At 41.3% G+C, this 13,338-nt stretch overlaps 1 protein-coding gene across 1 annotated transcript in view; it reads right to left on the minus strand.

Moving 5' to 3' along the window:
* The window catches only part of TRPC7 (transient receptor potential cation channel subfamily C member 7), a 72,588-nt gene that overhangs the window by 6,070 nt on the left and 53,180 nt on the right, over positions 1–13,338 (minus strand). The window contains exons 6-9 of the mRNA XM_072872556.1: positions 12,687–12,951; positions 6,177–6,372; positions 3,086–3,307; positions 107–187 (exon numbers count right to left, since the gene is read on the minus strand). Coding sequence (XP_072728657.1) covers positions 107–187; positions 3,086–3,307; positions 6,177–6,372; positions 12,687–12,951 — 764 coding nt within the window. The remainder of the gene's footprint in view (positions 1–106; positions 188–3,085; positions 3,308–6,176; positions 6,373–12,686; positions 12,952–13,338) is intronic.

Consider the following 13,338-nt stretch of genomic DNA (forward strand, 5'->3'; position numbering starts at 1 on the left):
ATCACAGGATGGCATCGACTGGAAGAAAGCAAACATGACCCTGGCAGGTAAAAGCTGTTCACTGACAGATCTCTTCCCCTGGCTCCTGCTTTCATGCTGTGGTTACCTGGTATCTTGTGGGCTTGTTATAAGTGTTCTTCCCAGAAAAATTTTCTGTATTTCGAGTGCTAGAGTGAAAACGAACTTTCTGAAATTATAAAACATCATGATAATATTAAATCAGTGATAGCTTCTCATACCCCATACCCAGACAGCCCCAAACTAAACAGACCTTTATAAAAACAGAAGGAAATGGTTCAATATATGAGTAGAATAAAAGCCAGCACGTTCAGGTCTAAAAACCTAAACTTTTGAAAAACAGAGAAGGGTCAAAACCCACAAATTACTGAAAAAAGTTGGATTCTAAATTGTCTAGACAGAAATTATATTCTCACGCAAGTTTTAGACAAGAAGGTGTTAAGAGGTACAAAATATGTTAATCTTAAATAGATTGAGTATTATCAATTTAGAACACAATTTAAGAAAGGAAGAAAAATAAATACTTGTCTTTAAAGAGAACATCGATGTGGTATGAAAACAAATTCTGAAACAGAATTGATTTTCATCAGTCCTTTTAAAACAGTAGTACCATTTGCAACTTTTTTAGCTCCTCAAAAATATGCTTTTTTGTTTTTAGATAGAGCAGTATTTTTTATCAGTGTGCATCACAGCTACTAACTTTGTACTCTAGATGCTTTGAAGGAGATTTTTCTGAAGACTACACACAATATTTGTAAGATATTTCTTTGACTCTGAACTCTTCCACCTCTGAACTTTTTGGTCCAAGTTCTAATGAAAAAGAAATCACTTATTCAAAGGAATTAATTTATATCATAGACCCACAGGAGCCAATACATATCATAGACCTCTGCACCTATATGCAAGTGCCCTGGTAAGGGCCTGGATAAGGGTTTTTCTTCCCTGACTGGACCAGAGATCCTGAGAAATAGGTGAAATAGATCCTGAGAAATTTTTTTTTTAAAATCAGGATGCTGATAATGTCAGGAATAAAAGTGTGAAATAATCACGTAATTTTTTTTTTTTTTTTCACTCATCAGGTGTGCCATGGTCTTACAGAGACTGTTTTGAAGATGATCTGTGAACAAAATCAACAGGCAAGCAAGAAATGACTGATACTCTTAATTGTTTATGTCAAAGCCATGGAAACTATGAATTTTGCATAAGTTCCATGAAAAAGGGCAAGCCAGACACATTCACTCGTGGCTGGGGGAAGGAGAGGCTTACAGAAAATTTTATTACTTTGGTTTATGCTTTGAAGCAGAAATTAAGTTTCAAACAAAGCAAGCTTTGTGAGGTTAGGTTCAAATAATGTTTTAAAAATATATTTTTTTTTAATCATTATTTGAGATAGTTAAAGGACAGGCATTTCTTTCATTTCAAGATTCCACTGTTCTAGTGAGTCTTTCAGTAATCAATAGTAGTGTTAAATGAATTTATAGAGTAAAATGCCCCCAAATGCTTGTCTATCTTGGCAATGCTCACCGTGTGGGGTGGATTAATTGAAAACATGGAGGAGAACCCATGGATATACTTCTCCCTGCAATTTAGGCTCTGGCAGAGACTGAATGAACATCAGACCTGAGGAGCTCTCTTAAATTCATGGGAGCATGATCTCCTCCAAGGCTGTGGGCTTTGCCTGGAGCCCGATGGCTCACCATGAGTTGTTGTATTGCTCAGCTCTTTGCTCATTCAAGGAGAGCCAAGAGATCCAGACAAAGCCCAAAAGCAGGCTGCACGTTACAAAGGCAAACTCTGCAAAGCCTCCTCCAAGTTTCCTTTCCTTATCCTTAGTGTCTCTTAGTACACCTCTTCCCTTCTGCCAGCTTAAAACTGGGGGTAGGCTGCCCACACCTCGGCTGCCCTAGAAAGGCTGGCTAAGCCTGCCAAGGAGCCACATCAGCCTCTCATGTGCAGTGACTATAAGAAATAATAGACAACACATTTCAGAGGGCTTTTCTTTTCCCCCAGGAATGGGTTCCCAGTGTTGTTCTTTTGTTTCAAACCCAGCTCGAGATGAGAAAAATTAAATAAAGGCCAGGACACATTTAAGCAAAGCTGCCTCCTTGCATCTTTGAATCCACTGAATTTAATGACAGCAGCCAAGTAGCTGTGGCTGAGTTCCTGTGAATGTTTTGGGCATTTTCTTCTTCAATGTAAAGCAGGTAGACCTGCCCTGTGAGTGGGATTGTGTTATAAATTTATGTGCTGGGAATGTTTCATCCCAGTGATGCTCTGCAGTATTGCAGATAATAATTTCCATGGGCAACATCATTTTTTCTAATTTCTCTGGCATTTTCACATGGGGGAGCAATTCTAATTCTGTTGGGAAAGGTCTGGATACTAACTATATTCTTGCATCTCTCTTGCTTTGTCATGCGGACACTCACTAGGGCTGAGGAAAGCGTGCCGCTATGTAGCCAGTATTTCCAAAGCAAATTTCTATTTCAAATGACCAAAGGAGCGGTGGCTGAGGCTGGATCTACCCATTAGTGGCTACAGATCAGAGGGCAGATGTAAGTAGAGAGGTTGTTAATTATCGCTTTAGGTATTTAGGAGGTGTTATTAAGCCCTGCTTGGAAACCTGTTCCCAAACCTGGAATGGCAGAAAATGTTGTAATGACAGTAAAATTAATTTGGAAATCACTTAAAGGAAGATGGCTGTTTTGAAGAGGCATAAAGGTTGGCTGGGTAGATGAGAAGCCAGGCAAGCTGGGATCCTATTTGTGCCTCTGCTTCTGCCCTTGGTCTTTGACCTTGCTTATTTGGCCTTGGGAAAGTTGCTTATAAAAGTGCCTGCTTTTATAAAAGTTGCTCTTTTCCCAGTGTCCTGACAGTGTCTAGTACAATGAGGCCACAAGTCTGGGAGGACCCTCTAGGTACAATGTATACAACTAATACACAATGATCAGGCTGAGTAAGAGGCTGTGCTGTCCCTGATCTACCTGTGCACCATGCAACCCCCTCCAGAAGGTCCCTGGCTTGAGTCTTTTCTACAAAGAAGGTGAAAAGCAAAGATACAACATACCCGTTGTTTGGAATTCAGCATCCCCATCTCAAGATCATTTTCACAGTTTTTGGCCTTAGATTTGCAGAGTTTTATGAGGCACATTTTTATTCTCAGTATGAGATAATAAAATGATTTAGGGCTTGGCACTAGATTAAAAGGAGCAGGTAAAGTCCTTCCTTCATCAAAGTAGGATAGCCAGAGCTTGGCACGTGCAAACTTCCACTCCACATCTGCATCCTCCTTGGGAAGGGAAAAGAAAAAAAAACAACACCCAAATGCATAATTAGTAAATAGGAAGGAATTTAGCTATGAGAAGGACAAACATACAGGTAGGGTTTAACTAGAATCAGATTTGTTTGCCAAACCAAGACCCCGGCGCACAACATGTCTTTGTAGGCTTCTCTGTGGTAATCTCAAAATAAGGAAAATTTGTATAAAGCAATGGATAAACAGAGGGTATAAGTCCTTTAAATACTAGACTATTTCATGTTTCCTTAGATATCAAAGGGGTTGTCTTTCAGTAACAATCTGGTGCTTGTGCTATGCTGATAAATGAATGTGTCAGAACATATACAGAGTCATGGAAAGCATAAGAAACTTTTATGTGCACAACAACAAAGACTGTCTCTGATTAACTGCAACACTATCTAACTGCCAGCTAACTGTTTTCACTGCACTTGCCAGGAATCCCCCATAGAAGAGGCTAGGGCGCTGATTTCTTCTATTATTAGTTGATTTCCTCACTGATCCTGTTTGCATTCACCATCACCTATCCCTAGATCAATACACCTTAATTCTCTTACTATTCACCTCCTGCCACAGATGAAGGTAGAGAAAAAGTCCATCACTCAGTGCCTGTGAATCTCCTTTATGAACTGCCAGGGTGGGGCGTGATCACTTCCAAGTGCAAGGGCAAGGTTAGCACATACTTCACGGATCTGCTTGGCATTTGTGTAGGAGGATGGTCAGGGCCGTGTATCAGGACCATTTATCAGGCAAAAGAAGGGATGAGATACATCTGCTCTACAGCTGTTTTCATTGTGGTTTATATGGAGGCCAGCAGTATCACTAGAAGCATGGGTCTGCCAACACTCCGTACTCATGTACATCTGTGTTCTGCTGAAATTAATAACCTCTGATTACCCCGTACCTCTGAAACCCAGTCAAAAACTGGCATAACACAACTGAGATTAATTTTGTCACAGTTACAGCAATACGTCTTCGCCAATAGAGCGGCATTTACTTCTGCCATTTGGCCTTCTCATTGCAACTCACAGAAGCCATAAGCTGAATTACAGTGGAAATCACTTGTGAACTGTTTTAACGATTTTCTGTTAAGCAGCTAAGGAGCTACTGATGGAAGTAGCTCTGGTTTCTGGGTGGCAAAAGGATTTTTTTCTTTCCATGAATGCAAAGTTGGCAGGAAGCACTAATACTTGAGGCATAAACAGAATAAAAACAGAAGTAGCTGAAGAGAGATGTTCAATGGAAAGCCTGAGAATATGGTCTTGTCACTCCAGCTAACAGTAAAACATGTCCCCACTGACCATAATGGAATTTAATTCCTAAGTAATGACCATCCTCTGTTGTCATTCAGCAATGTCTGATGACATTGCTGTCATCAGATAAAGACATTGGCAAAAGGGACTTTCTCTGCAGTCAGTAGGATGACTCTGTCTTTAATCTCCCTGCTACTGAGGATTGAAAGGAACTAGTAGGAGATTCACTAGTTTTGCCCAGTCCTCAAGTAGGAGGATCTGGGCCAAATAGCTCAGGCTTGTTTTTGCTTGCTGATAGTTGCAAGTAGTCTTTAACAAAGTTTTGAAAATTTCCATGCAATCAAGAAGGATGATAAAGCACTTTTCCAAGAAAATGGTCATCACAAAGTTTAGACAAGAAAGTTAATATAGGTCACGTATTCAAGTATTTTTAGAGATTTTTCTTCGGAAACTTTCAAGAGCATCTCTACCTACTACAATAAACTAGAAAATGCAGTAAGAGGCTGAGACCCCTTCAGAAGTAAATCTTGTTTCAGTAGAAGAGGATTCAGGAAGATGCCTGATCTTAAGTAATTAGAAACCTGTGGGGAAATGACTCTGCCTTCTGCATGCAGGAAAGCTTCTGGGGCAGAGAACATATGTAAGGTCTCTCCGACATTAAGACATAGTTACAGCACGCACAAGATAGAGTTATATTTGCACTACAGTACACGGATGAATCAGATGTTACAGTGAGAAAATATTTTCAGCTCTGGCCTTTTGCAGTGTCAGGTTCTGAGGGGAGATTAGGACAAATAATTAATATAAACCCAACCACAGAAACTTGACATTTAACAAAGCAGAAGAAAGAGGTAACTCAGCATTAACATTACCCAAATAATTTTTTTTTCTGCTTTTATTTACATTAGCAGTGAGTTGTGCAAAGCATTTACCAAATCCAGTCTGCTAATAGCAATACTACTGAACAAGGTTGGGTAAACCTTGCAAACACCTTTCTGCAGAAACCTATTCGTATTCCTTGAGGGCTGTGTTCATATCCTTTAAAAGCTGCTTTTTTGTGAATGTTCATGCAGTTATATTTTGCAGACCTAGACACTCCTCAAAAAAATCTATATCAAGCTTGTATACCTTATATTTGGAAAATATGTAATTTTTAAATATGTATACATGAGTTTCAGACCTAGATGGGCTTGGGCTTTTAAGCAGTAGAGAACAGGGTAAAAAGCCAGGTGAAATATTACCCGATCTATCATAAGCAAACAATGCAGCTAAGGTAACACATGTGGACAAATTACTGTAATGAACATAGTAAAAAATATCACAAACTGCTTTCATTAAATACCCGTAAAGGAAATTGGGTTTACTCACAGACGGTCAGTAAAAACAAGGACGTTGAAGTTGTTCTAGAGATGATTCATTGTTAATTATTAATTCAATCCTAATTTGGGGAGGACAGACACAGCCTTAACTCTTACACAGCCTAAGATCTGTGTTTCAACAGCACTCTAATCTTGCATACACAATAAGCTACAGCTTCTGTGTTTTTTTAACATTTTCATTATCAGACATGATTAAGTTCACTGAGTTTGTAATCTAATTTCTTATCTTACCTCAATTTCCTGATAGGAGTTGTTGATCATGGCTATTAGCATATTAAGCAGCACCACCACCATAGTCACATTATATACTCCGTAGAGTACATATCCAATATTCTCAATAAATTTATGATCGTACTTCAGCACCACAGATATCACTTCAGATAAGCCAAATATTGACCAGAATAAGGTTTTAAAACTTTCTTCTACCCTAAAAATAAAGCAAACAATTACTTCATAGAGTTGACACCAGGTTAGCCAGGCCAAATGCTAATAATAAAAGTGGCAATCCACCAATATAAATATGCTGCCTTGGTACACTCTTTGTAAACCATTATCCATCACCCAGGGATGCACCAAATCATATTTCCTGATTTGATAAAGAAATATGGTTTCATACTATAAAGTTACAGTGTCCCCTTACTTGCTCCATCTGTTCTTCTCAGGTGTATTATTTGTCACTTGGATTTTGTGTCCCTGTCAAGGACTTCTTCATGGGCAACTTGCAGTTTGAAACCTTTTGTGTAGGGGTTTTTACTTCTACTCACTCACCCTTTTCTCATCCAGAGAAGACAGGCAGAGATTATCTGGGAAAGGGAAGAAGGAACCTAGTTTGAGCTCCTTATATGTGGTTTCCAGGGCAGAGGAGAAGCAGTACTTTTTATGCAGGAGGAGTGACTGAAAAGTTCTGATTAGTGGCATTAACATAACGAGCACACAGTGCAAATACTCAGCCCATAGTCTGATTTTCTTCCCATCCTGCTTTGGGACTACAAACAAGTCAGGCACCCAAGCATTTGTAGCAAAAATTTGAAATTAAGGAGTGTTAGAAGATGTTGCAGACAGACATTTTGATTTGATTATTACCCTTGCTTGAAAGTAGAAAGGAACCAGAGGAAAAGAAAAAGGTTGAAGATAGAAAAAAATGAGGGGAAGAAGCCAACGACAAAGAGAAGTGGGGCTGGAAAGGATGCAGCTGGACTGACAGGTCGAAAGGAGAGTCTGATTCAGAGGAGTCAAAGCCATAACAGGCAGAAGGGGAGCAGCCCAGCTGAAAAGGAAGGAAGGAAGGAGGAGGAGGGATGCTGCTGCATTTTGGAAGCCGTTTGCTTAATTTTTAATTTAGAAGCCATTTTGCCTTCACTGAACAATCCTTAGCATGTTAACAGTTAATTACCTCCTCTCTTCCCCTGCCTGCCAAGAGGTAAACACCTTCTAAGAAAACAATGCCATTGACAAATTATTTTGATTAAATGTTTTTTACTAGGGTGGCAGCCTAATCCTGCTAAATCTGGATATAAAACCAGATTAGAGACACAAAATATGACATATCCTAAGGGAACCATAAGCTTTACATCAACTCCAGTATCAATTACACCTGCATAAAAGCAAGACAAATTAATTTCAACCCTTTGAAAGGCTGGTGCAGAGCATTGGGCAGTTCCTTTCTGCCAAAGCAAACTGGTATTTATCTCCCATCATAACTTATGGGATTCCATGTTCCATTTACAAGTAGTAGTAAGACTGCAGTAAATATTTAGGTATAATTCTTAGCTAGTATAACTGCATTGACTTGTGGGGAGTAGCCTTGAGTGGTGTTTCAAATAGATGTTGCACAACTTCATCTAAAATGTGGCTTTGTCTTCAGCCTCCATGATACTCGGAGTCACTGATACCATGTTCACTCTCCCTTGCTGCTTTGCACGGGGCTGGGACACCATGCAAAGATGTGGGATGAACTATGATTGTGCCGCAAACAAGTGCCATCACTTTTCCACTTGCTGGACATTTCCCCTCCTGTAACACTCTGCTCTTGTCTCCTGCCCTCATCTGCAGCAAAGGGTAGCTGGCATTAATGTGTCAGATACCCTTCGCTTTTATGGTAGCAATCTGGCCAGTGCTTATTCTATAAATGTACTTTCCAGTTAAAGAACATAACACCAAAAATCTGTGGCTTTGAAACCCACCACCTAAGTCACTTATCAAACTAATAAAAACCATAACTCCCAGCCTTGATCCCAGCTGCACCCTGCTATTAACCTTCCTGTTTTAATTTGGAAAGGTTCCCTTAGTTTTCCACCCTGCCGGCAGATTTTAATACAACGTGTCAACTCTGCTCCTTTTCCGCAGCTCATGCATTAACCTTTGCTCTGGAGCGGTGCCAGATTCTCCTTGAAAAGTTAATTAAGGACTGGGAGCAGCCTTGACCGCCCTGAGCACTGCAGAGGAAGCAGGCAAGGGCCAGGGCGTTGGGCTCCAGTGCAAATGTCCAAAGTCCTTACTCCCAGTGTCAGGTAAGGGACCAGTGCCCATGGTGGTGGGACAGAGAAGGTGGGGTGAGAGGTGGACCTGACCTGTAGCACCCCAAAACAGTGCTTAGCAATGCCCCCAGGCAGATGCAGGTCTCCCTCTTGTAAAGGCAACATTTCTAAGGAGACCTTGTACTAGTCCATCCCTACCCTCCAAAAAGGCTGGATGTCTCTTTCCTTCTCCCTTTTAGATTACTTCCAAATTGCACGAGATTTGGCACAGGTTGCAGGGAACATCAGCTGGGGGTTTTTTTTGAGAACATCTCACTAAAACACCAGACGAGGATGCTTGGAGCCAAGCTCTCAAAGATTCCAAGATGCTGATGTGTCTCATTGTTGCCAGCTAAGCAATTTACCACCTCCCTGCAAGGTCAGCGGGTGTTTTATCCTTCTCAAAGGCAGACAAATGAAGGAATGGAGGAAGTCAGGAGTCTTGCTGAGACCGACAGCTCCTGGCAGCAGGAGGATCTGGCAGTGGAAGATTGACTGATGCTCCTTGTGGAGATGGGTACACTGCAATCTCTCTACTGTGGTAGAGCCAACTGTTGCAGTGGGGAAAGAGCAGAGAGAATTTTTTTGTTTCAATACACATAGTCCTGTAAAAGTTAAGCAAAGATTTTGCATCAAGGAAGAAAACAGACTATAGGCAATTATCTAGTTGCAGATTTTCCTTGCTTTTGTAAACAGCAGTGTGCTGTTCATCAAAAAAGATCACAGCAAGACTATGATTTCATGTCATTCTTGTGTCCTCCTCTTTAAGAAAGCTTAAGGCATCCTTTCAGACTTATGTCCTTAAATTGATTGGTTGAGATTTAACACTGCCAAAAAAGCAATGCAGTCAATATAATTTACAAAAATATCACATTTTGACAAAGCAAAATGAGAAGAAAAAAGCCTTCAAGCCTTGAAGTAACATTGGCACTGAACAGTGAGTCACATTTCCCTTAGGGGAGAGAGAGACAGAAAACCTCACGTTGTAGCCTTCGGCCTGATTTGTGATGCAGAAAGCAAGATGAATGCAATCAGTCTTGCCTCCATTTCGATTTGTTTGCATAGCATGTTCTTAATTACAGGCTGTTTCAAGAGCTGTGTTCTGTACACAGCATACAATAAACAGATAAACATAGCTGGGGTCGGTTGCAACTGTCATGGAAATGGTCTACTTTTCAGCATTGAAGAACTTCAAAAAAATTTTGAAAGTATACCATGGTTAGTTAAATAATCTCTGTATTTAACTGTGTGAAGTAAAGTCCACTGCATCTTTATTTCCTTTGCATCCAGAACATTAAAATGGAAGAAATGACAGAAGCTTTGCAGGAGAACTCGGTTCAGAGGCCACTGGGGTGCTACGTGCTTGCTCTGTAGATGGCAACACAAGCAAAACAGAGCATATGATTTCAAAAGTGCAATAGCAAGGGAAGGTGAAAGCTAAGTTACACCAAACATTCACTGATTATTATCATTAGAACTAAGCAAGGAATTCCCTCTGAGTATTATCTGGACAAATGTACACTCTTTTTCTCTGCTTACGTACTGTCCTGGGAAGCTGTGGTTTTCTTAGATGTGTAATTCAAAGTTATTTCAGTGAGTAGCTGTTTGTCTAAGGTTTCTCACTGAGGCTGTCCAGTGAGCTGTCACGTCAATGCCCTTTGAAACTGGCCACAATCAATTAGCGCACAAATCCAATGGGTCTTTTTCTGTCATGACTAGCCAAGTGATCTCTGAGAAGAGATCCCATAGTCAAATAGTCACATTTCTGAGTATAAAACTTGCTTTCTGTAAAATTTCACCCATCCTCATTAGAATTCACAAACATGCCCATCAGGAAATGCATTCAGTGATGTCTCTGAAGTCACACAACGGTTATGAGGACACCAAAGTAAGCGTTATTCTTCTTTGCCCAGTGAATTTTCAGTGAATGAACAGTTGAGTTCCTTAGTCAGCTCTAATACGGAAATCTTCCTTCTTTTCATGAATAAGTTAATGGCAGCAGGAGCCCACCACCTTCAGCAAGGCCCACAGGCAGCTCACAAAAAAAAGAGAAGGAAACATTGCTGGAGCTGGTAGCTGCCCATCTGCCAATATAACCTTGCCATTCGCTTATTAAAGTTTTTTGGAGACTGTATACCTCAGTTTCTAGCTTGTTGAATGAGATGTCTGAGAAGGATTTTTAGGATGAATGTTAATCTATTCTTTTTGTTTCATATGATGAAAGGGCTCATTTTCACTGATACTCATTTGACACTCCTGTGTGTTTAAATAATCAGAAGAAAGTAAGTCTATTTTAAATCTCTTCCAAATTCTTAAAAGTAAAATTTATGCTCACGGAAAATTTGCTTCATAACAACATGAAGTCCCTCCAGGATAAGTAGTCACCAGGCTGAAGTTAAGGAGGAAGAGCACTGCCTTTTGACAAGATTCTCCCCAATCCAAACACCCTTCAGGCATTTAAGCAATCTTTAGTCCGGTAAGCAGTCATCATTTTAGTCAATGTTTGCTCATTATTTCCATCAAAAGCTAGTAACTACTGGAAGATACACTTAGGTAATGAGTGCTAATGAGAGAGTTACTGCACGGCATTGCGTCAAAGACTGGAATTTGTCAGTGATGTGCTCTAGTGATGTGCCTGGGGGATACCATAACTGAGCGTTACTGTGCCACCAGGCAATCAGACTCAACTTCTCATTAAGTCTTGTGCTTCAAGGGCATCTCCTTCTCTTCAAATAAGAAGCAAGTCACATCCCACACACTCAATTTTCTTCTGCCTTACTACTGAGCACAGATAAATGTAATTGCACCTGGCCTCATAAATCCTTCCATTAAAATGTATACTGAGGTTACAGCAGAGGTCTAGGAGGCGTATTTGGCTCAATTAGAGAAAGTAAACATTATGCTACAAGGTACGAGTGGCGCAAGAGGGTGGTGTGGTAAAACTGGCTCCGGTGCATTTGGAAGAAAACAGCCACTTGCAAGACAGAAATTATGCTGAAAAGGTCATTTCTCCTAGAGGAGCTAGAGCTAACCCCCCAGCTCGCCGTGTGACACGTTAGAGAAATGACACATCAAATGGCAGCTGCTGTCTGCTCTGCATCTGGTAAATGTAGTGGGCTCAGGCATTACAAGCTTGGCGTGGTTGCCTGGAAGTCAGATCACAGCAAGGGGAAAACATTATGCCAAGCTCTTCTCTTCCCTCACAGACGAGTGTGTGGGAAGGAAAGTCCCCACCGTCTCCCTACGGTGGTTTTGTGAGACACAAAGCTGACTGCCACAGTGCTATCCTGGTGCCACATCACAGTCCAAGGGAGGAGGCTTTCCTGTGGATGCATGGGACATGTCCCTCAGACACAGCAGGGCACCAGGATGTCCCCTACTCTGAAAGCTCCTTCAAGACCTCAGCTGTCCCCCCCAGGATTGGAGCTTGGGTTCCTGGGGTCCCAGAGAATCAAGGTTGCATTTTGTGCTACCTCCAAAGGGTTGTAGGCTTTCTCTTTTCAAAAGCAGCCCCAGTCTGAACCTCATTCCAGAAGCATTTGCCAACCTCTTTCTCTTCCTGACATCCCCGACAAGGTGGAGACAAGGCCTCTGACACAGCCATCTCTGCGGGGCTGTGCGGCCACCAGCGAGCGCTGGAAGGTGAGTGTGACCCGGGCCACTGTGGCCAGTCACCTGGCACGATGCTCTGTGCAGCTTTCACATGGCCTCTGCTGAAAAGTACCGAGCCAGGATTTCAGAAACACAGCCTAGGCATCCTGGTTTGTTTTGCTATTTTGAGCATCACAAGTAGCAGCTGGCTCTGCAGGTAGGCACCTAATAATCACAGCTGCGCTCAGGTGGTATCCTAAAACAGACCTCACATAAGCAAAATCCTCCCTTATTTTATATACGTTTTGGCTTGCAGTTTTAAGAACAATAGTCTTGGGTCTAACCTCTTCTCCACTGCTTCTCTGGACTCATTAAACTGAACATCTCACAAACCATTTTCCTGATCTGCTATTTTGATTACCAGAAATAACCTTTAATAACTACACTTCTCCCTATGTTCAGTCCTTGAGCTGGCTACCAGGGCTGGAGGCTGTGGTACAAGTTTCCCAGGCAAAGTCTGGATGTGAATTCCCCATGTGGCTGGAGTAGAAACTATCTGAGCAGACCTTGCAGCAGCAATGGGCCAGAATGGATTGAGCCCTGCAAGAGCAGCTGCTTTTCCATAGGTACTCACGTTGTAAACGCAGGGTTGTATTTTGCACCAAGGTAGTAAGAGTAAAGGTTGAACATTCCAATCATGAAGGCCAGGAACACCATGATGAAGATGACCATGAACTTGAAGATATCCTTCACAGTCCTCCCCAAAGAAATCTGCAGGGGGCCGAAGCTTTCGTTGGCTGGAAGAATGTAAGCAATGCGGGAGAAGCTGAGTACCACAGCTATTGCATACAGTCCTTCTGAAATGATCTGAGGATCCGAGGGAAGCCACTTGTTCCTGGCTAAAACAATACATGTACACTAGGTATTAGTAACAAAAAGTATTAGATGGAAGTTATGATGATAAATGACCCCATTTCAAGACTGAATCTTGGTTTTGGCCCGGAGTTAAAGAAAAAAAAAAGGTTTGGAGCAACTGGTCAACTGAAGTCCTCAGAATGCTGTACAAATATGGGTGAGAAGAATTAGCTGTACTTTTCACATGGTAAAGATGAGAAATGAGCAAGTCACTGGGATTTACCAAAGTCACACAGCAAATAAATAGCATGGCTTTAAACAAATTTTATATTTTTTCTTTCCTAGTTGAACATTGACTGTGCTGTGCCTTTTCCATCTGAAGCCCTTGAGATGGAGAGATAAAACCACAACACAGCAGAGTTTGGCTATAG

This window comes from Ciconia boyciana, chromosome 9 (assembly GCF_034638445.1).
Source record: "Ciconia boyciana chromosome 9, ASM3463844v1, whole genome shotgun sequence".
Taxonomy (NCBI): Eukaryota; Metazoa; Chordata; class Aves; order Ciconiiformes; family Ciconiidae; genus Ciconia; species Ciconia boyciana.